The following is a 25,653-nucleotide window of genomic DNA, read 5'->3' on the forward strand; positions in this document are numbered from 1 at the left end:
TTGAACAAGGCCGAGAATGTTTTGAAGGCTTCCAATTTTTCAAACATCTTTTAATTGTTCTCAAGCCAGAAACCTGCAAATAACAATAAAATCCATACTTAAATACCTTTTTTTTCTCCTAACCTAAAGCAGTCATTATCAATGAAGTACTTCGTTCCTACTCAAGTATCGATAATTGCACAACACTATGGAAGTTATATTTTGCATTTTTTCTAAAAACTAAGCTGATTATGATTTCATTTCAATGATTACGGTTAGATAAAACATAGATGATTAAGAAAATAAGGTAAATTAACTTATTTATCATACAATTAACAAAAAAATTGATCAAAACACTAACCTGTGAAATGACAAATTTCTATCTTCGTCCGATTTCACATTACTACGGCTTTTACAGCCGTAAGCAACACAAGCCATGTTATCTTTAGTCAATTGTCTTTTCACAAAATAACAAATTAAACTAAAACACTCGTTTTTCACTTCAAAAATAATAATTAAAATCACCATGCGTCCGTGACCAGACTGGTCACTGAAACAAATTGACATGGGCACATGTCATTTCAAACTGTCGAACTGACATATATCTGTCCTCTTTTTTCGCATGACATTTTGCCATAAGCCAAAAAGGCCAAACTAGTGCTATATTGTTCAATTAATTGTTACTTCTCCAGGCTTGATAATTGCTCCGAGCATTAACATGAATAATAAAAGGTTTAAATATTTTTGATTGTGTTATTTAAACTGATGATTGTTGAATTCGTTCCGTTGTTTAAAAAAATCACAAATACTTTTAATAGTTTACATGAATAAAAAGTTTTTCCTTCTGAGATCTTTTATATTTTTTGTAAAGCATGAAAGATGGTTTAAATGCATTTTAGTAATGTGTTTTAAAAGCTACATTTTAAGGGGGTTGATTCAACTTGGGTTATTATAAAAAACCAGATGAGTCGGGTGAACACGTAATTATTGCTTAATACCACATTCTCTGTAAGTGAGTATTCCTACCTATTTTTGTTGCGCGCTAACCACAGCACCGCAATATTGTGTAATAATAATATTTTTATTTCTTTTTTTTTATTTATTCCTAGATATACTTAAGTAGTGCATCTATTGTTATAACTATACATTTTAACGTCGAAAGACTGCAATATCTTTATCGGTTACATTTAAAAACTACTAAATCAATTATATTTTAGTTTACACAGTCTCATAATTACGCAGAAAGATAGAGCCTCTTGTAGTGCACTGATTAATTTTGGACTTAAAGTCCCTTAAATTCCGGAACAAAGATAACTTGAGAGAATATAAAATATTGATTCGTGAGGAAAACTTTGTGTGTGATCATGAGATCCGACATTTCAATGATGAAATCCTATAAAAATAGTATCTACTTCTACTCTACTATATTTTCGTCGACTTGTAAGTTCTTTATTGTTAGTGGTCAAAGGGAAGAGAGGCCTTTGCCCAGCAGTGGAACAGCCATGGCTAAATAATAATAAACTATATTTTAAGCAATCACAACAGTCTAGTTGTAGGTAATACCAATGTGCTATCCGTTTAAGGTGATTAATTAAAAATTAGTATTCTGGTCAGCACAGGAAAATTGTTGATTAAACCTTTGGGTGTTTTCCTGGCTTCTTTTATCCTATTCGTACTGTAAGCAAAGAAAGTTAATAAAAATACTAGCTTCCTATTATACTAGCGGACCGGCCCAGCTTTACTTGCGTTCAGTATGATTACGGACCTTAATGCTGCTTATATACAATATTAATTCACAGTCTTTGCATAGTAATAATATCAAGTAGATCATGTTGACATAGCGTCTATTCTTGTAAAGTTTGCAAACATAACATGGCCGTATAAATTGTATAAAAACTCATTTCAATTAAATTATTTGATCACTTACCACATAGCTCCATGAACAAGAAAAGAAATATACGTAAAGTGGTGCTCTTATTTCTTGTTTTTTAATATCCGTTTATATTTGCTGACGGTACACGGATGTAGGGAACCCCACACTTGTCACACATTAACACATTTCGACATACTTGACGCAATTTGACGCAATCTGTTCCAGGGCCAAGATCAATCCGGGTACTTCGATGTCGGAAGTCGTCGAATGGTACACCAACGCGAATGCTGCCTTACTGACTCACCTTACTAAGGAAATAAAGGACACCGATAGCAGTACTATATGGAGGTATGATTTAACGAGACACTTTGTCTTTCCGAATTCCGTATCCTTGTGAATTTCAAATGAGAGCCGTATTTTTTAGGAACGTCCGCGTCGGGTTTTGTATGAGATTGTAATTTCTAAGGAGAATATTTTATTATCTACAATTTTTCGGCTAGTGTATTTTCAGTTTGAATACAGTATAAGTAACCAGTAGGCAGTACGTATATTTTATAATATGTAACTTACAAATATAATTTAGACCGGGAGATACTGACACAAAATTTCGAGTCATTTGTAACAGGATGGCGGTTCTACAGGGGTCTTAGTACGCAATGACAAAAAGAAAAATGATGGTATGAACGCTGGTACCGGTGGGTTAGTCGCGTGGGCGTTAGTCGAACTCGTCGGAAAAATAGCGAAAGTCAAACGATTTGTAACACAAAAATTTTAGAATTTACCGATAGCCCATAAAAAAGAAGTAGGCGGTAGTGTCATGCCATACTTTTCCGGTATGACTTACAGCCCGCCATACCGACGCGAATGTGTTGATTTAAAAAAAACAATTATTCAACCATTTGTACCAAGCTAACTTTTGCACAGGTAACCATCGTCGTGCAGCCATTTACGAAAATCGCCATGCCATACTTTTCGGACGATTCCAAATGGTCGCCATACCGCCGAAAATCTGCAAATTTTTTTTATTTCGCCTATCTTTTTGTACCAGTATTGCATTTGGCTTTTTGGAGAGTATTTGATAAAATGTGACCATTATTATATTTGCCATACTTCTAGTAGGGAGAAAAAGTGCTGTCATACTTAAAAAATAAATTTATTATTAATTTATATAAGTGAAGATTTCCAACACCTAGATCTTTGAAATTTTGTATTTATATTCGTTGATCCTCAAACTTACAGGAAAAATAAGTGCCATACTGTTACAAATCGTTTGACTTTCGCTATTTTCCGACGAGTTCGACTAACGCCCACGCGACTAAGCCGCCGGTACCAGCGTTCACACCATCATTTTTCTTTTTGTCATTGCGTACTAAGAACCCTGTAAAACCGCCATCCTGTTACAAATGACTCGAAATTTTGTGTCAGTATCTCCCGGTCTATAACATATTACCTGCTAAGCCGTTTTATAGGGTTGCGTCATGCGTGAGAGTATCAATCGCAATCGCAGAGCAATCTATTTACCCAAAAATTTTTGTTTAAAATAGTAGCATAATTATTGACCTATTTTTTATTATGTAATTTTCTTATTTATACATTTTCTGGCCCAATTAATTCCTTAATCATAATATTTAAAAAAATCATTTCTCTGATTTCGTACATTTTTATTACACAATTTTGATTAATACACAATCTTGCACAATATTTATTAATCACTCTACAATAAATTGTAACCGCTACTGTTTGCGTATATTTGCGTAGCGGTTTTCGATTTGTTTACTGTTACTGACCCCTTGAGCTGTTACACGGTTAAGAAACCTGATGCGCGGTCAGTGTATTGATGGGTGGCCGCTGTTTATTATTTATTCAATGTACAATTACTACTAATATTTTAAAACTGAAGAAATTATTTTTTTCTTGAACGTGCTAATGTCAGGACTTCGAATTATCGAGCCCATTTATCGAAGAAGGCTATATAATTATATCATCACGCTAAGACCAATAGAATCGGAGGAATGTAAACTAGTTTTTCGCCCGCGTCTTCGCCCGCGTTTTCAAAGGAAAACCCGCATAGTTCCCGTTCCCGTGGGATTTCCGGGATAAAACCTATTCTATGTGTTAACTGTTAATCCAAGTTTCCCTCGATATGTGTGCTAAATTTCATTATAATCGGTTCAGTAGTTTATGCGTGAAAACCAAACATACACACATACAAACCTTTCTTCTTTATAATATCAGTATAGATTGCGGTTTTTATCATACAAGATTTTGTTCAGGTACGTTTTTTTTGTGAATATGTTCGTAAGGTTCAACTGTACAACTTAAAACTGTATGAGCTTTACCCAAGTAAAAAGGACATTCTATTCACTTAGGATATAAAAATTGTTGAGTTTTAACATTCACCAAGTCATCTAGTAAAACATAGTTCAAAAGTTAAGTATAATCTTCTTATATATAAAAATGAATCGCAAAATGTGTTGGTAAGCGCATAACTCGAGAACGGCTGAACCGATTTCGATAATTCTTTTTTTATTATATTCCTTGAAGTACGAGGATGGTTTTTACGTAGAGAAAACGTAAATATGTACCACGGGCGAAGCCGGGGCGGACCGCTAGTTTATTATAAATCAATATCCACACCATTGAATAATGAGGTTAATCCATCGATGCATCTATGATTATCATAATCAATACTTGCGATGCAATCAACTCGCTTATGTAAATAATTTGATGTCATTAGTTTCGTGTTACCGATGATTGATCGGGTAATTAATGTTTATATTGTTAAATTGTTAAACTTCTGTTTTATATCTATACTAATTTATAATGATTTATTACAGACTTGCTATCCCGCGTGGTCGCAATCGCGGACAAATCCGCGGGCAAAACTATTTTACAATGATTATAAAAGAAACTAGAGATCCCGCGCGGTGTCACTTGTGGACGAACCCGCGGGCAAAATCATGTTTTTCTATAGCTCTATATGTGTTAGTCTGATGTATAACCTATATTACTGTAAAGTTTCATCTAAATACATCCAGTAGTTTTTTCTTGAAGGAATAAAAACTTTCAAATATAGTAGGATGTCAACGCTTTTACGTTTATCGCCGAATAGGACAAAAATAAATAAATATGAAGCATGCAGAATTTTTACACAAAATTAGAAAAACGATTTTTGAAAATTTCCCGCGTTTTTGTCCGTTGGTGAGGATGAGCAAATGATACAGTAAGTAAAAAATAATTATCCGAGTGATACTTCAATGAATTATTTATTTGGCAATCGTATCAAATATATTATTAAGTATTTAGATTGGTATGTATGTATTATGTGTCTGAAAATAACCATTAATAGAAAATCTTAAATTACGCACTCAATGACTCTTCAGAATTTACGTGCTAAATACGTCAATTATTACACGCTATTTGTTGTGAAGGTAAAGAATAAACAATATTACATCCCATTCATGAAGTATTACAATTTACACTCATATTAGTACATAATGGTACATATTATTAAGAAATAATAATTATAATATATTATTATGGAGTACACTGTACAGTCAACATCACAGGGTGTTACACATATTCAAAGTAGATTAAAGTTATTCTATGAATATAATTATTATTTATCTACATTAATTTAAGAAGTTTTAAAATTTATTTTTAAGTAAATAATCCACGCCTTTTCAAAAAATAAACGGTATTTAAATTAATATCTATATATTATATAAAAATGAAATCCGTTTCGCGTTGTCACGGCATCACGTGTGAACGGCTGAGCCGATTTCGATAATTCTTTTTTTATTATATTCCTTGAAGTACGAGGAGAGTAGAGAAAACATAAATATGTACCCCGGGGCGGACCGCTAGTACTTGATAAAATGCGTACCGACCTACCTTCTACCTTTTGTACTATACGATGCCTTCTTTCATAAGATATATAGTTCAAATACATAATATGTGGCTCCTTAAATATTTGAATAATGGTTTTAATAACGGTAATGGTTCTGACAACTGTTATAAATATTTACGTATAAAATACCTCATTATAATTCGAGTTGAATAATATCAAAAAAATTATGTAGCAGGGACACAGATTACAATAATTATTTAATATATGACCACAGATCTTAGAGCATACAGATAATACAATACTGTATGACTAATAATACAGGCATATGTAAATAATTTGGCAAATTTATAATTCTATTAATAATATTTTAAAACTAGTTAATTTATGAGCTTTGAAAACTTTCAGTGTTCATGAAAATATTTTAATTTATATTTAAATTTTGGGTTTTATCCCCAGTGACATTTCACTTTGGCAAAATTGTTGCTAGAGTAACATATTATGCAAAATGAAGTTTGGTTATAATTATTGTTGTAAATCTAAAAAAAATGCAGAAATCTCCCTGCACGTTTTCACATTCACTGTCTTTTTCAAAATATACGATTTTTAGACTATTTTACTTTGAAAACAGAATCACCCCGCAAATGTAATATTCGGTCAATTATATTTTGCGGGCAACACTCAAATAAAAAATAAATCTTACACCGGCTATGTAGTAAATTTCTCATAAAAATTAGTTAGATTTTGTGATCATCGCTAACATAAGAATGATTCATCTCAAAATCATGAATCATATTGAATGGATTTCGCGAAGTATTGTGAATAAGAAATGTCACACATCGTTTAATTTGATTTTTTTATGAGTGAACCGTTTAAATTAGTTTACTCTTTATGAGTGAACTATTAAACTGATGAATTGGTGACATGTACGCGTTAATTAAAATTATTTGTGTGAGTCAAAGTTTGAGGGTATTGTATTTTTTACTAGAGTTTATTTAAATGACTAATAAGTACGTTTTATAAAGATGTCGTCATTTGTGGGGACAATTTTGTTCTAACGGGAATTACCTTTCTATTAGCATTTATATAATATTTCTAGGTATGATTAAAACCGGCACATAAAAAAAAAGGAAAGAGGAGAATTCGAAATTCAAAATTATTTCGCTTACCGTAGAGCGTGGTTGTTACAAATTAAAATTTAAAATAAATAAAAAAGCTGGCACAGAAAAGAAAAATAACGTAGAGGAGAATTCGAAATTCGAAATTCAAAATCATTTCGTGCACACGTTCTTTTTATGTAATTATTTTGTTTGTTTAGGTATCTGGTTGGATTCAAGAACCTTCTGCGAAGTATTGAGTGTAAGGGCATAGCATCAGTGCTTGGTATAAATTACTTCGCATGGGGATACCTGCAGTCCAGAGCTCATGAAAGGTACACTAATAAAAATTTTATGCTAGTATGTACAATAATTAAAATAAAAAAACAGGGAAGCTATTAAAGTTAAAAAGCTTAAAATTCGTAGATATATTTTTCAATTTTCATATTTGTTTTGAATGTATTTTTAAATAGGTAAGTATTCTTTGCTGCAAAAAACATGCTCTAAATCATACTGATAATAATAATATAAGCCTTTAGCCATAATTTAAGCCATCTTTCCAAGTGCTTTCCTTGGCCATGTTTTTCCAGCTATAGCCTTAATTTCATCCTCCCATCTTTGAACTACTGATTATAATAAACATTAAGTTCATAGGTAATCGAAAATACCAATTAATTGTAACAGTCAATGACTAGTCGAATGTATTATTTTAGTTCTATGCCATACATTGATATACATACTGGATGCTTGTCTTGAAATAAATAAATTTAGTGTTATTAGATAACTCTTAAATTTCTCCTTCAGGTATATAAGTCACATGGTCCTTGGCCGAGATCTCTTGGATAATACTTTGAACCTGGTACCAGCATTGATCCCCCTACACAAGGATATAAAAGAAGACAGTCCGGAATATCAGGTTCTTGAAAAGAAGTAAGTAGTAACACCCACCATTTTTAACATATCTTCTCTCTAGTTTATACCTGCAAATTTTTACACTTTGATCGACAGAGTTTTTAGGGCGGCCGTACACGGACCGCTTCAAGCAGTTGTGGCCGATCGCGACGGTTGAAGCCGCGACCGCGTGGTGAACTATAGGCATTCATTCACTGCAATACACGGACTGTTCGAGCAGTCGCGACCGTTTCAGGCCGTCATCTGCACGGTTTGTAGTGACAGCTCGAGTAGTCAACGACCGACCGCTCGAGCAGTCCGTGTACGTCGCTCAGCCGTTAACTGCTCGAGCAGTCCTTGTACGGCCAGCCTTACAGACGAACGGCAAGTTGTGAACGGCAGAGGCTACTTTAGCCGTCCCGTCGACTGGCTGCCGTCGACAGGTGGAAAAACTTCGTAAATAGGTAGGTACCTATTAACATAAGTATAGATATCAATAGGTTTTACGAAGTTTTTAACTAATAACTTTCATTTTTTTAACTACTTAAATTGAAATATAAACATTCTTATCAAAATTTGTTCATCTTTCTGATTCTTGGGCAGACCAGTTTCAGTGACATGAAAACATTGTCATGAGGTAATTTGTTAGTAAAAAACAATTCATGCATCCGTATTGACGTTCATCTATACATATAATAAAATCGTAGGAAAGTCAAAACTGTACATTGAATATTTTTTTAAAAGAATACATAATCCATGATCTATAATCGATATAGAAGCCAAAAACATAGTTTTTAGAATTTTTGTCTGTTTGTCTGTTTGTCTGTTTGTCTGTTTGTCTGTATGTTTGTCCAGGCTAATCTCAGAAAGTACTGCACGGATTTACTTCAAATTTTGCATGAATATTACTAACAGGTCGGGTCAGGCTGTTATATACATATTATCATGCTATCACCTTCGGGGGAGGAGCTGTGAACCTTTATTTTTCTTACGTATTCCGTGTACTACGACAGCGTACAATATAAAGACTCATGTTTAAATGTTGTTTTTGAGTAAGCCATGCTATTGTCTACCTTTACACTATAAAAACTACATCATTTAAGTAATTTTGGCAGAGAAACAGTATAATGAATCTTAGTAGTATAAAGACAAATTTAAAACAGCGCCATCTATGAGATTTCATTAAAATTAAATCAATTTACATAATATTAACGCTCCTTGGAAATTCATAATTTAAATATTATGATGTTGGTGAGTTTGTTTTTTTTTTAAAGTTAAATAAATAATTCATATCTTCCCAGAGTAAATTTCAGGTGCGCTTATATTTCATGTGAATATACTAAATTTTTATAAGTGAGGGTAGATGTTTATTATTTGATGTTAGTTACAGTTATATTTACAGTTATATAGGTAATAGACGTAGTACATATTTGTATTCTCTTTGGGTAATAGCAGATAACAGTGATTGTGTTCATTGGTTACATTTTTAAAAATCTTCGGCTTTTTTTTAATTTTCGCCTTCTTGCGTTCCCACAAAAGGTAAGTTGTAGCTTTTATATTTATTGTTTATTATAATTATATAGTTAGACTCATGTTTTTAATTAGTTAAAGTTATGACAAAATAAGAAAATGATGAAATTTTATTTTTATCATGTATAACTTTTACAAGACTATATTATACGCCCAAAGAAGGTCACTTTAGTTCTTGATAAAACTTTATTTGTTAGTAGCTTTTTATTAAAATTAGGTACACTTATCTTTTGATTTTTTTTTATTTACAGATTCAATGTTCATAAAAATTGACGATTTGCGTGAGGATGTAGTGGAAATTAGTAACCTTGCGCGTGGTCAATCAATATTCAATACATATTATAATAAAATTCTAGAAAAGTGATGTCTGTACAATGAAAATATGTAAAAAAAATAGCAGGGGTTATTATTAAATCGATCTCAAACCCAAAACTGTAGTTATAATTTTTTTTGTCTGTTTGTCTGTATGTTTGTGCACGCTAATCTCAGAAACGGCTTATCCGATTTAGATGCGGTTTTCACTAATATATTGTGGTAATCTTCATTTAACATTAAGTGTTTATTTCATGTTAATCGGTTTGTAAATAAAAAGTTATGACCATTTAAGTATTCACGGCGAACATTTGCAAAAGCATTCTATTGTACACTATACAGTGTACGATAAAACGTAAGTTATCTGTTATACGCTACAGTAATTATTCCTTATAAATGTCCAGGTGATCATATCGAAAGTCCCCAAGGGTGGGGGGGTAAGCTGAGGTAGTAGGGGGGGAAGGGGTCAAATTAGAATTATGCTTACTTCTAGGTAAATTTTATACATAAAATGTCCTTTAAATTATGTCGTATTATATTTTTAACCCCTTTTAACCATTTTTAACCATCAAAAAGATGGGTGATAAGTGTTTGACCGCTATGTTTGTCTGTTTGTGCCACCGTAGCTCGCTAACAGGTAATACGAATTAGATGCGTGTTAGGCAGCATATTTTCCGACGCTGGTTCTTAGATAAAGTGTATCAAAATCGGTTCATCCATTTATTATACCTAGGTATATAGAGGTAAAAGTGGGAATGTGGGAAAAAATATTAGTTATATTTTTATCCAATTCGGTTTATCCATTTATTAGATAACAGCGGTGAAAGTGGGAATGAACAATAATCGAATGTGGTCAAATAATATACTCAAGCGGCATATCAAAATATAAAAGAGCAACGTGTTTTATCGAAATCGGTTCATCCGTTTATTACATTTAGGGGTGACAGCGGTTAGATAAATAAACCAAATGGAGCATCAAACGACAGGATATGACGTGTAGGTACATATAGGTATAATTAGATAATATGGTTTACATCAAAATCGGTTCTGCCATTTACTAGGTGTGGAAAGAGAAGGGTTGAAAGTCTGTGAAAGAAGAGGGGGATATGGGAGCGAGAGGATAGCCACACCCTGGAAATTTTGAACTCTACTCAAAGCCACATAGGCCTGGCTCTTGGCAATTTTTTTTCCTAAAGATACCACTTCTTTTGCCACTGTGATCCATTACAATTTGTGCACGGTTACGGCCCAACTTAAAAGATGTCAAGGAGCAACAAACTTATAGATATCCATATGATGTATGTAGGAATGTAATATGGAGGTAGAGGTAGGTCTCGCTCACTTGAAAATATCACATGAAAATAAGAAACCGAAGTTAAAAATTTAAAAATTAAAAAGAAAAACCCAACGCAACGAAGGAAAAGGAATAAATAATAATTTTACAAACTTCCCGACGATCTTTAAAATTAAGTACCATTATAAAAAAAATATAATTGTATATGATATGATAATGATGGTATGGCAGCCCCGATGACTTTGTTTTTTATTTTTATAAATATTTAAAATGGTATTTATTTTTAAAGATCTTCGGGAAGTTTGTAAAATTAGTGAAACTTTTATTACATCGTCTCAAACTTTTTGGTCTGTGTAGCACATGTCGCGTGACGGTCGGCTGCCGAGTAGGTATAAAGCAGTGTTCGGAGTCATTATCGTACAAATACGATAATTTTGTGCCTAAGTTTCACTTTTACCGTGGTTTCATAAAACCACACAACATTTTTTCCTTTTTCTATGCACTTTTCTTCGTTGCGTTGAGTTTTTTTTTTTATTTAATTTTTATTGCACGGTCTAAACGGTTTAGTTACTACGGCGTGAGACAGGAAAGATCTGAGCGCTGAGACAAACGTCAAAACGCAAAGGAATAGAATCCGCTATCGATACTAATTATTGTCTTAAGCGTATGATGTTTTGATAAGGATTTGTTCACCTTACCAACGACGACGACGACCACGAATAAAATTTTCATCCAGTCGTAATTTAACAAAATTGTGCAAAACACAATTAAAAATAAATTATTAAAATTTCCTGTCGTTCTGGTGATTGGAATTTTTATTTTTGAGATCAACGAATGAAAAAATAGATTTTTCGTAGAAACGGTTATATATATTGTCAAAAACATCCATACAAGGAAGGAATTTATTTTTATTTTTTAGCTCAGTTTAGTAATAAATTTTACTAACAGTTCGTTTAATTATTTATGGTAGTACGTGTTTATTCAATATAAGTTAAGTAGTAACTACCTACTATGCAGTCACTATTCCACGCGGACGAAGTCGCGGGCACAGCTAGTTCATAATAATCTCATTACTATATAAAGCATTAAAGGATAAATAAATAACTCTATTTACACTACAGTTTCATTCATGTATCAAGTTTTCAGTAAACAATTTTGTTCGACGACGTAATTACTTGTGGCTTCTTCGGTTTTCCCAAGTATGTTTCAATTTATAAAAAACGTCATACTTCATTAGTTTTAAATACTAATATTTGAACTTTATCCTTTATAAATGTACTAGCGACCCGCCCCGGCTTCGCACGGGTGCAATGGCGGCCGGCCGGTACCGCCGCAAACGCTACGCCCCGAAATTTTTAAATCTGTAATATCTTCGAAAATATTCACTTAAATCATACGGTGTAAAGGGCCATATAGATCTATATTAAATGAACAATGTATTCAAGGTATTTAATTGGTTAAGGATTAATGCTGTATTGGTTAAAATCGCTTCGAAAATTAACCATTATTTGTCGTAAAAAGTAAATGACAAAAAAAAGTTATTGTGGGTTATCCATAAGAGATAGACATATACCATCGCGGACTTTTCTGTAGACCTTTTCAATGTTTACAATACTTAGTACATTATTTTGATAAAACTCGTAGGGTTCAGCCTGCGTTTGCAATGTAAGCGGAAAAAATGTAATTTTTTACGACATCACATTAGAAACCTCAAAAATAACAGTACTTGTCCACTATTTAATGGATGTTATTATACATATAAACCTTCCTCTTGAATCACTCTATCTATTAAAAAAAACCGCATCAAAATCCGTTGCGTAGTTTCAAAGATTTAAGCGTACAAAGGGACATAGGGACAGGGAAAGCGACTTTGTTTTATACTATGTAGTGATAGTGATAGTGATTACAGGTTTTTTTAAGCTATTGCATAGCTTCTATCGCGGGCCTTGAGCGCGGGGACCGTATCGAGAAATTCCGTAACGAAAAAACCTCAAAACTAAAAAACCACTCCGACGGACACGGAGGTGTGGCTTGAAGGCATAGCATGCAATAGCTTTACCGCGGCAGTCCCCGAGTGCCACACGTCTTTTTTTATTTAGACTACATAGGTAGAACATTTCTACTACAGATCTGATCTGATCTGATCATACGATAAAACATCCAAATACATTTAATAATTTTACATATTGTACACTAACATTAACAAGAACGATTTAAGAAATTCATTTATATGCAAAACTAAAATTTTCTGCTGTATTTTTTTCTCTTCAACGAATCATTTCATAAAACGTTCTTTACAGCTGATATAGGAAGTTCATAATTAATTACTTACTAATAATTATTAATTCTACATATTTTGTAATATGCGAATTATCTAAAAATTACATTTTCAATAGCACGTGCTTCAAGTGCACGTCATATAAAGCATAATTCAGTACTCGTAATACTACGTAACAATTGCATTCAAATGAGTCATATATCTGTAAATAGCTGATCTTCATTCATAACGGTCTGTGACGTTTTGATGAGGAAAAATCTATGTCCTACTGTATACAATTATACTGTTAGTCTCCATATTAAATAAATGTTATAATAAGGCGCTTAGATTTAGCATTTAAGATAAATCAACTGTATACAACTGGGAGTCCCCAGTTATATAAATGTTATAATAAGATTAGATTTAGGATTTACGATCAACGATGATGGATGTTGTACAATATTGTATAAATAAAAGAGAGGTTATTAAATCTAAAACACGTAATATATAAGATTGCGAAATGCGGATTTTCTTTAGATAAGCATAATAATTATGTTTACGAGATATCGTAATATATTTTTATGTTATGAACATTAAATAACAGACTTCCCAATACATCAAATATCAGTTGAATTACTATCATGTGAGAAAATTAAATCAACAAACAGACAAAACATTTTTTCTGTTAAAGTATAGAAATAACACTAATAAAGAACATAATACAAAGAAACGAGCTATAAACATTAACCAATATTATAAAAATTAAAAAGTAAATGCCCCTGAAAGAATTCAGTAATGCGTGTCAAGGCTATCTCACGGTCATTGACCTGCGTCTAATATAAACAATCCCATAATTGAATTTGTTTCGCAAACGTGCACCGAATTTATTTGCTTACCTTCAAATGTATTATCTATTTTCATCTCGAATTGTTTAGGTATGCAATTTCGTATTCCATGTGCGTACGAAAATGTATGATAGCTGGAGTACGCGGTTTCATTCGCGTAGTAGATAGGTACCACAGATTACTAAATACTAAATAGTTAATACGTGTGTACTATACAGATTATAATCTAAATCCTACTTATCTATACTAATATTATAAAGCTGAAGAGTTTGTTTGTTTGAACGCGCTAATCTCGGGAACTACTGGTCCGATTTGAAAAAAATAATGTCGGTGTTAGATAGCCCATTTATCGAGAAAGGTTATAGGCTCCTCTATCTATCATCACGCTACGACCAACAGTGGTGGAGCCACGGGGGTGAAACCGCGCGGAGCAGCTAGTATAATATTATAAAGCTGAAGAGTTTGTTTGTTTGAACGCGCTAATCTCGGGAACTACTGGTCCGATTTGAAAAATAATTTCGGTGTTAGATAGCCCATTTATCGAGAAAGGTTATAGGCTCCTCTATCTATCATCACGCTACGACCAACAGGGGTGAAACCGCGCGGAGCAGCTAGTATGTTATAAGCGGGTAAGCTTGCAAGAATGTATGGATGAATAATGTTTGTTTTTTTTATAGAAAACAGATGATTTGATATGAGTCGTATGTGGTGCATAAATCTACTAGCTGGCAGTATGCGTATTATATGTTAACTAATAAGAATAATCTATCTTCTTCCCAAATATTATCATCTGTATTTTCCGTGAAAAAAAAATAAATATAATGCAGAATTTTACGTGCATAAAATTAGAATGATGTACTAGGAGAGGATAACATTACAAGCGATTGGGATTACCCCAAACGAACTGAGGTTTTCGCACAAAATACCACTTATGTCTATTGAAATAATATATCCATCTTTTTATTGCATATTAATGTAGTCTATCGGGAAATACGTAGTTATTAAAACCTGTTTAACTTCTGTCTTATTATAATAGATAACATAATTGGCCTTAACATTTTATAAATTGACCTATTATTAAAATTAAAAGCTCGTGTTTATTATTACGATTTCAATATTTTTTTCTTATTTATTATGGATATTGTTATTTAAGCAGCATAATAGAGGAATGTTTATTCAAAGCCAATATTACAACTATATGATCTTACTTTTGTATCAGCTACAAGAATTAGAAAAAAATCATGACTTGAATATGAATGAACATGAATTATTGGTTCATAATATTTGTTTTATTAGTACCTACCTACATAATATTTTATCGTCGTTTGTAAATTAAACAATTTATTCATATTGTTGTTATATATAGATACTAGAGGTCCGCCCCGGCTTTGCCCGTGGTACATATTTCGCAATAAAAGGTAGCCTATGTCGGGTATCAAAATATCTCCATACCAAATTTCATGCAAATTGGTTCTGTAGTTTAGGCGTGATTGAGTAACATACAGACAGACAGAGTTACTTTCGCATTTATAATATTATTTATATAAGTATGGATTCTAAAATTAGACTTTCGAAACCAGTTCGTTATCACATTATAAATATAGAGTGTATAATAAAAATAACTATTGACTAATTGCCTAATTGTTGACGACTGAAATCATGAATAACGTAAATTCCCTTACTCTCCCGCTTCTTTTTTCTGAATCACAACATATTTTGTATTAATTTATTTCTTTAATCTCCCTAAAGAACAGCTAAGAACTGTGATATTTTCTTAATTACTAATTAGTTAGTTCAATTTTATTTTTGACTAGCTTTCCACCCGCGGCTTCGCCCGCGTTTTCAGAGAAAAACCCGTTCCCGTAGGATTTCCGGGATAAAACCTATCCTATGTCCTTTCTCGGGTATCAAAATATATCTATACCAAATTTCATGCAAATTGGTTCAGTAGTTCAGGCGTGATTGAGTAACAGACAGACAGAGTTACTTTCGCATTTATAATATTAGTATGGATTATGTGAATATATAAGATTCCATACATTCTTATAAATAGAACGTGTGTGCCGAGCACACGTCTCAGAAGTGAAACTTCTTTGGCAAGATTCCAAGATACCAAAATCGTCGACTTACTCCATGAAGTATTGCCATGACGCGACCTTGAAACTTTACTCTCAATGCGCCTAAAGAAGTTTCAATTCGAAAAGACAAAATATTAAAAGATTTAACAACAACCGCAACTTTCGTTAATGCCCTTATCCATCGTATTGATATGCTACATTGAAAAACGTGAACCAGTGAAAAAAGACAGCGCTATATACGTTGTGTAGCGCCATCTCTTTCCCACACTGGAAATATTACTGCTATAGCACATAATGACCCCACTAATGATAACATTCTCTTCAGAAACCAGCAAATAGTTGACAACAAGCAACGCGCAGGCAGCGTCACGGATGCTATAGAATACTTCGACCAGACCGCGACGCTGCTGTTCAAACTTCGAGCGGTGCAAAAGCAGCTAAGGGAGTATATACGGTAAATAAATCTAGATTTATATTAAAAAACTTTTTTTTAGTATCTTAATATATGTATACCTAATGTGACCTTTGCATTCAAAGTTTGTGCGAACCGATGAAAAAAATATTTCTATATTTGACGAGTCAAAATAACTTCTAACAAAGTTTAACAAAGTATAACAAAGTTTTTGTACGTAACTACTAATTACGATATCAATCTTGAAATTAAATGCAGTGCTTTCATTCACTTCTAGCCAGGTAGTGATAGTTTTGTTTCATAAAGATAGCTCTCGCCAAGGCATGCCAAAAACACGAAAGCGTTAGGCGATACTTTACTTTCCTTTTTTTATTTTTTATATTTATTGTATACTATTTTTTGTATACTACGTTTAACTACATTACTTACTTTTTGTCTATTTTTTCGTGGCGTTTGTTCTATTTTTTCACTGAAACATTAATAGCGACATCGAAACTATTATGGAAAAGCTCAAAATCTCTGTATAAGATGATTTAGTGACCGAGTAGGGTTTGTCGAGTTAAAGATGATCCTTTAGTGACTAAACTAAAGTCTCTGACTAAAGTTTAGTCAGAGATGAATGCGCAATGAAGCCGCCACCCTTTGTTACTATATTTAACTATATCTACATAATATTTTAAATATATTTATATATCCTGAAAATTGGGATTTTACAATTGTCAAAACGTGTTTGTTTGGTACATAAATAATTGTTACAGGACCAAAAATGTATCTATGACGTAGTGTACGTAGTTATACAGTTTTGTGGTTGGAGCTAATTCGCTCGCGTTCGCCGTATATGGATATAATATTATTATAATTTGTATTAAAAATTAATTTATATCTATTAATATATATTTATATTTATATATTAATTATGAATCACGTTCATTAGCGTGTGTGTACCTTGCTCATTGAAATACTTTTGGTTGATCATATAAATAATTATAAAATAAAGATAACTAAGATCATAATAATATTATAACTTAAGTTTAACTGAAAAATAGGATATCGTACTTTCTTGAGAAAATTAAAAAATGTAATCTGCATTACAATTACATGCCATAGATTTCTAATGTTATCATAAATAAATAAAAATAGCAACTTTATATAGAGCAAATAAAAACAAAAAAAAATAATAAAACAATAAATTTCCATAAACACCTACGCTTTGTTCCACATAATTTCTGAAACTACACACTATAACGATAAAGAATTATGGAATGTTAAACCAACCAATGTTTTCAGAAATGGCGTCAATGAAAGTCTACGAAATGCGCGGCAAAGCGAAGCCGTGTGTGCCGCCATTTTGGTTCTCGTGTGTGTTATATCGCCTATCATCATAGTACTCGTTAGAAATGCAGTTAATACCATACAGGTAATTAATCATGTACTATATTTACAAGGAAAAAATATATTTTTTATAGTAGAGCAAGCAAAGGCTTATTTTAATAGGTTATCACCGCTCAAACACTGGCAAAATTAGTGGTGTTGTTTTTGTGGCTTTACCGCCCTTTTTTGGACACCTAAGGTCTTTACTTAATATTTAATATTATTATATTATAATTTTATTAATATAGGGATAAATTTTAAAGATGGTAGATAGTTAAAACTGTTTGTTCAATATTCTGAATAATAACACGACAATATAGAACTATCACAAGTCTACGTTACCTTAAACAAAAAACATATTATTTATTAATCCCTCAGCCCCCGGAATCACAGACACAATAGAAAATCTATTGTGTCGTGGCCCGATCGGGCCGCTCGGTATAACCATATACGTAAGTAAGATATATAAATACGAGAAAACAGCTGATCGTGTCATTGACCGCTACTGCGATGGCGCCAAGATTTGACCTTGTAAACGAGGTAAATCATGTAAATAATGCCATTTGAGCTACCATCGTATGTCGTCATCTTGCATTTAATAGTTGAGTATTTGATCGCTAAACGTTTTCGAAGTTACGGCATTTTTTATAGAAATAGCTATCTATGAGATTCTAAGGAATAGATCGTACAGCATTGACTACATAATAATATATTCTATCAATAATATAATCTCTTCATAATCAATCACACCGTTTTCAATTTATAAGCCCTTGTTGATTCTACTATCACGATCATCCAATATTACAATTGAATTTTTGCATTTAATATTTGTTTACATTATTAAATGATAGTGTATTTTTTAATTACTTTAAGGCATTTAACCCTATACTTTTAGGTATACGCAAGAAACCTATCAGAAAAAGCAAGGGAATTAGAATACGAGAAGGAATTAAGCGACTCCCTTCTCTACCAAATGTTGCCGGCGAGTGTTGCGAAACAGTTGAAACAAACACAGCAGGTAAAGTCACAATAAACATACTATGTTGAGCAATACTCGATCAAAAATCGGGAAACCAATGAATAAGGTCACGTTAAGGTATAAGTAAAGAGGTGTAGATAGGTTAAAAGAAAATGTGGCTAATTAGCAAGGTTTCACTACAGTTCTATTTTTCGTTCATGATAATTGAATCATGCCATCTTTTTAAACGTGTGTCTTATATGTGCGTTGTGCCGTTTTTGAAGATGGAATTCTGTGTTTGTAAACTATCTAAGGATAGAGCACACTAAAATATATCCTGTAAATCGGTTCAGAAACCTCGGAGAAATCGGTAATTAATAAATTGTTAACTTAATTTTAGTACAAAACAACAGAGTTGTTACTTAATTTACCGTTTATAGGAAATACAAATAAATGTTATTCAAAGAAAGGATATCTAGATTATGTATTACCGCATTATATTCCACATAATTAAAATAGTATCAAAAGGAAATTTGTGCATTCAATTCATTAATAATTATAGATTACATACATACGAACGTCTGTATATCTGAATACACATTATATCTATCAGTATATACCTATCTACATATATAAGTAGTGCAGCAACAAAAACAGAAAGCACACGAAAATATAAGAATGGTTTTAAAACCTATTCCATTTTTCACGCCAGGTACCAGCGGAATTTTTCGCATCAGTCACTGTATACTTCAGTGATATAGTTGGCTTTACTGCGATCGCCGCTGTCTCGACCCCATATCAGGTACATAATAATATCTTACTAAAGAAAAACATAATGTGTTAGCTTAATTTGATAGGGTCGATTTACATAATTATATGTATTAAAAATTAGTTTTTATTATAGGTATATTATAGTATTATAGGTGTTATATTTTAAGACGATTTTATACTAAGGGCCAATTTGAATTTGATATTTTTAGTTTTATCGCATTCAAATGCTTTATAAATGTAAATTTATAAAGAATAGAAAAAATTCGATCACGAGGCGGGACTCCGGGGCGGATGCCTAACCACGGATTGGCGCGAAAGGATGCGGGTTCGAGTCCCGCCTCATGATCGATTTTTTTTCTATTCTTTATAAATTTATAAGGGCCAAGTCCAATAAAGTATTAAATTTCACCTGTAAACTGTCAAATACGAGCAATTAGAATACATTTTTGAAATGGAAGTTTATTACGTTATTCGACGAATAAGTTTTAACTAAGAATTGAAAAATCAGCCCTAAATCATGGATCAGCCGGTATAATTTTAACTTTTTTATTTTAATTATTGGAAGCGACTCTATGAAAGATAAAAAAATTGGAATTTTAAGCATAAACTTTCCGATTTGCAAAGCTACACGATTCGAAAGGATTATCTTTTGCAGGTTATAAGTTTTCTAAACTCGGTGTATAAGCTATTCGATGAAAGAATAGAATGTTACGATGTTTACAAAATTGAAACTATTGGAGATTCGTATATGGTTGCGTCAGGGCTGCCTGTGAGGAATGGTAAGAATTTTATTTATAAAATAAGTATATTTAGATGAAGCGGAAATATAATTAAAAAAAAATATGGCTAATATAATACTAAAGCTCACTGTTGGATTATTTATTGTACATCTACTATGTTTTTTCATGTTTATAAATCAAAGCACAGCATTGGTAAGTGTGAAAAGAGCAACAAATTTAAATTAGGATAAAACCAATTGCAAAAGGAGGAAAAAGGTCGATCTGAGGCCGGGAAATGGGAGGGCGGGAGGGTTAAAGGTTTTACGGGTTTTCTTCTCCTGCGGAAATAGTTTTATTGCAAAGTTAATTTATTTTCAAAACTATTTATTAGACCAATGGGTTTTAACATTAAACTTGGTCCCTTAGTGAACAGCGTGACCTGTATGTTTATATTTGTTTATTAATAATAATTGTACATTTTCATACGTTTGGATAAAACGTTATCTGTTTGTAAATGTTAGTCAATAATTCATATATTTCAATTTAAATAGGCAATAGACATGCAACAGAAATAGCGAGTATGGCACTAGAACTGCTAGAAGCCACATCGATGTGTCGGCTGCCGCACCGCCCTGAACAGGTAACATAGGTAAAACTTGTATTATTGCTTTTTTTATTTATTTATTTCGTTTGTTTCTAGGGTTCAGCGTAAGAGCATTTTTAGATATATTTCTTTTTTTGAAACATTTTTGCTTGTAGAATTTTGGTTCGCTTCAATGTGAGCATTTTTTATATATTCCTCGGCTACATATATTGTTTAAAATTATTGCATGAGTTCTTAACACCTTTCGCCTCCTAGCTATCTATGTACCGGGAATTTTGTGTAAAAATTAATCCTGTGTTAATTTTCCAATCATAAATAGTGGAAAAATTATCTGGTCTATTTACAAGACTCAGTTCATCATTATCCTTAAAACATTTTGTTTGTAAATATGTATTGCCAAAAAACTAATGTTACATGCCTTGAATGTTTTTAGGTCACTTTTATGAAGTAGTACCTAAATTATCGTTTATTCTTATTACATTCGAATTTACTTACTTTAATGTATTTATATAATTTTAAATACCCTCATGGTACCTAACATTACTTAATAAGTAACAAATTCATTGAACAACAGGCTAATTTTGTATAAAATTCCAGACTCTCTGCATGAGAAGTGGTATCCATACCGGTCCATGCGTCGCCGGTATAGTTGGTACCAAAATGCCGAGGTACTGTCTCTTTGGAGATACCATCAATACAGCAAGCAGGATGGAGAGTACTGGAGAACGTTAGTATATTTCACTAGCTTTGTTGTGGATGTTATTGTATTTTTTATGATTTATATTATAAAAAAATACACTCTTTCTTCTCATCTTTGAATGATTTATATTTTTGAAGTAAAACTTCTTTAGGCGCGTTGAGAGTAAAATTTCAAGTTCGCGTCATGACAATACTATCACGTCATGGAGTAAGGCGATAATTTTGGTATCTTTGAATCTTGCCAAAGAAGTTTCACTTCTGACACGTGTGCTCGGCACAAGTGTCTCGAGAATCGCACTGTAAATGTCCACGCATCCAGGTGGTTAATTTAATTTCTTAAGTGAGCTGAAAATTATAACATTTTACAGCAATGAAGATACAAATATCGGAAGATGTGAAACGAGCGCTTGACAGAACCGGCTACTTCGTCACAACTCCGCGAGGGATGGTTGATGTCAAGGTAAATGGGACAAAATTATAGGAATAGCCAAACTTCGACATTAAAGAGCTTTTTTAATCCCTATTTTTTTATATTTCTTATACATAAAATTGTAGTGATTTTTATGAAATTTATATATTTTATCAGTCGTAGTCAATCCTACTGCGAAATTAATAAAAAATATAAATGCGAAAGTTTGTATGTTTGTTACTTCTTCACGCAAAAATTATTATTATTATTATGTTTCTCTGTTCCATAATACTCGGGTACCACCAGAAGGACGGTACCCGGATCTTTGAAAGGCTTACGTGGGGACACGGATCCAACACGCAGAGGCCCTTTCGAGAATTTTAATGTGTTGTGGGACACCAGCCGCAGCCTGCCCATGACTGCACTATAGAGATACAGCCCTAGGCAGTCCGCGGCCGATGTAGGACTATTGCAAGATAAGGGAATAAAATAAACTGGGCTATGGAATGGGATGTTAATGGACCGGAATTAAGGACTATGGAAGACTATGGCACCTGCCTTTCTACTAAGATATAGCAAAAAATTGTTGGCAGGTGGTGACTCGCCCTCTCACTGTATGGGCCCCCGAAATAAGTCGCTGCAATAGTGCGACAAGGGGGCAACATATTGTGAGCAGCTAAGGGTGGAGAGGCGTCCCTGGACTTTAAACTACGATCACGCGCTCCCTGAGGGTCCAGCATCACGTGCCCACTCGCCACTTACGCTTCGCATCCACCCTTCGAGCTAAAAGCTCTCGCGACTCCACTCTGGCCGGCCGGTTAAGGCAAGCCAGAGGTGGGGGTCCTGTCCTCGTCAGGCTTCACTCCGACCGGCCGGTGAAGGCGAGCCGGAGATGAAGACAGGGGCCTCCCCCGGGAGCACTCGGTTCCCGCGGGGTCGCTACTCCCCGACACCCCGCCACAAGGTGTCCTGCGGGTTGACTGATTGCACGGGTGGAATATCTATTGTCACGTAGACAATAGATATTCCAACCGTGGGCGATGGGGTCGTCACATCCCTACGCCCTTATTATTATTATTATTACTATGCAGATTTTCCTTAGCGAAAAGCGAAAAGCTAGTTTTTCATATTATTAGTATGCTATTTCTTCCCTAGAGATTTATCCGATTTATTTATAAACCGACGTTACGGGAAATTACATTAATTAAATAACTTAAGGCATAAAAGTTACGTATTAACAAAATGTGATAACCACAAAAGTTATATCAAACGTATTTACATTATGACATGTTTTTCTGACGAACGACAAAATGACATCTTCCTGTGATGAGGAATGACGTCACACGCCATCATTCAATTATTGTGATCGTGTGACGTCATCCTACTCTTGTGAACCGCTCTGAATTGCTCCTGGTATTATTTGAAAATTATTATATTGAAAAAATTATTATATATATATACCTATTGAAAATAATTGAAGATGACTGGTTTGGAATACAGATTATGTTTTACTAGATATAAAATTTATCGTAACATGTAAACGAGAAGCCACCGACAACCGAAACACAGTTTTCAACTGGTTTAGTAGTATAGTTAGTAGTAGATTTTATGTCAATATACATTAAATTTACTTAATACTATCCTTCCGCCCGCGGCTTCGCCTGCTTGGTCTTAAACTTTACAAATTATATTCTTAAATCTTCATTTTTCAAGTAAGGAACTTCGTTCCAAAAAAACTCCATCAAATCTGCAGTTGCTTAATTTTAAAGATCTAAGCATACGAACACATAGACGGCGGGAAGTGACTTTTTTTTACTATACTAGCTTTCCGACCGCAGCTTCGCCCGCTTTGTCTAAAACCTGATAAAACATATACTAAAACCTTCCCCTTGAATCACTCTATCTATTAAAAAGACCGCATCAAATTCCGTTGCATAGTTTTAAAGATAAGCATACATAGGAATAAGGACATAGGGACAGACAAAGTGACTTTGTTTTATACTGTGTAGTGATAGTAATAAATTGCATTTAATGTATACAATTTTTCATATCTTTCTAGGGTAAAGGCGAAATGATGACATTTTGGTTAGAAGGCCGGACGGGACCGTCCCCGGCGCGACCGAGCGCGGCCCTCGACTGCACTCCCACGTTCCTTGAGAGAATACACTCTCAGGGACGAGCGTCGCCACGTTACCAAACTAACTATTAATATTTTATAGCATTTTATGGGTCTTGTTCACTATCGAGAGCGTTGGCCCAAATGATCGTTGATGTTGGCCATTGCTTTTCCACCAATAATGTGGGAGGATGTGTAGCGAGGAATGTGTTGTAATTCTCTATATATATAAAAAGGATTCCCTATTTCCCGTGGTCACGACATCACGCGTGAACGGCTGGACCGATTTCGATAATTCTTTTGATGTGAAACATCTATAGGCTCACTTGTAAACCGAATTGTTGACGTGGCGACGCTTGCCATGGCGACGGGTCGCCACGCTATACACATCTATAGGCTCACTTGTAAACCGAACGATGTTTCACATCTGCCAGGCGTCCCATGACGGCTCATTTTTTTTTTTTATATTATTCCTTGAAGTACGAGGATGGTTCTTATGGCGACAACGTAAACATGCAACACGGGCGAAGCCGGGGTAGACTGCTAGAATCCAATAAAATTTGAAGCAATACTCAAACGCTAACGCTTCGAACTTCAAACTAAATTAAGTGATATGATTGGTTCTTTATAAACATTCCTCGCTAGTCGTTACACATCCCCGCACATTATTGGCGGAAAAGCACCCTAATGGCGAATATGAATAAATATCGACAATGACGACCGATCATAGACATTAAGGCCCTCTACACTATCGTGATTGCCTCTATTCGCCCAACGCTGCCCATAGTGAAGAGGACCCATAATATATAGCATGTAAATTTAATTTTGATATGTGCATTAATTTGTTATTACACTAGATAGTTTTACTGCAGTGCAAATTTGCTATAGAACATTTTTCTGCAGGACATGGACATGGGCACATTTGCGAAAGTCGAGATACCTGGTTTTTTTAAGCTCTCTTTTTTTAGAATTGTTTTACAATATATTTTTATAGATGTAGGATAACCCAAAGGACATAGATATTATTGTTAAATAAGACTTTTTTATGAGATTTTCTTTTAGTTGAAGTATTTTCTTTTAGTACCTAAGGTGTGGCATTATAAAGTATATTATGAATGAAATACAGAAAACTAAAAGTTATAAGTAATATTAAGTTTATCTTTTGTTAAAATAGTTTGTAAAATTTAAAGTTTATCTCTTCATTTATTATTTATTTTTAAAGTGTATATTATACAATATTATGTCAAAAAATATAATTTGCCTATTGTAAATTTTCGTCGGAAATAATTCGTGAAATTAATTATAACATGATTTTAAATATTTCTGCTTTTGGTATTATCCTTCTTCCTTATAATCAAATTTAAATATAATTTATATGAAATATGTATATATAGGTATAATATATAGTAGTGGACGTATAATTAGAAACACCAAACACAGTGAATTAGTCATCAAATTTAATGACATTTTTATAACAACTTATTAGAGATTAAGCGTTATCATAATATATGATAGAACACTCGTTTATCTAATTTCATAATAAATTGCTTCATTTTATTCAAAAAGTTATTTCCTAATAGAATTGGAACCT

General features: G+C 33.2%; 1 protein-coding gene across 1 annotated transcript; it reads left to right on the forward strand.

Moving 5' to 3' along the window:
- The first annotated feature begins 974 nt into the window (after positions 1-974).
- On the forward strand, positions 975-24,358 carry LOC149903613 (atrial natriuretic peptide receptor 2). The gene is made up of 13 exons (XM_090109126.1): positions 975-995; positions 2,078-2,200; positions 7,018-7,131; positions 7,601-7,726; positions 16,329-16,457; positions 17,703-17,832; positions 18,682-18,804; positions 19,457-19,546; positions 20,171-20,294; positions 20,786-20,874; positions 21,436-21,565; positions 21,906-21,997; positions 24,006-24,358. The coding sequence occupies exons 2-13, from the start codon at positions 2,103-2,105 to the stop codon at positions 24,153-24,155; spliced, it is 1,395 nt and encodes a 464-aa protein (XP_089965252.1). The 5' UTR covers positions 975-995; positions 2,078-2,102; the 3' UTR covers positions 24,156-24,358.
- Positions 24,359-25,653: the final 1,295 nt, after the last annotated feature.

This window comes from Colias eurytheme, chromosome 13 (assembly GCF_061535395.1).
Source record: "Colias eurytheme isolate Ceu_HAF_F1 chromosome 13, ilColEury1 Martin Lab GWU primary, whole genome shotgun sequence".
Taxonomy (NCBI): domain Eukaryota; kingdom Metazoa; phylum Arthropoda; class Insecta; order Lepidoptera; family Pieridae; genus Colias; species Colias eurytheme.

What these genes read in the sequence shown, in the direction of transcription:
- LOC149903613 (XM_090109126.1), top strand. Translation starts at nt 2,103, where the DNA reads ATGTCGGAAGTCGTCGAATGGTACACCAACGCGAATGCTGCCTTACTG. An exon ending in GATAGCAGTACTATATGGAG is followed by an intron (nt 2,201 to 7,017) that starts GTATGATTTAAC and finishes TTGTTTGTTTAG; the next exon opens with GTATCTGGTTGGATTCAAGA. An exon ending in CAGTCCAGAGCTCATGAAAG is followed by an intron (nt 7,132 to 7,600) that starts GTACACTAATAA and finishes TTTCTCCTTCAG; the next exon opens with GTATATAAGTCACATGGTCC.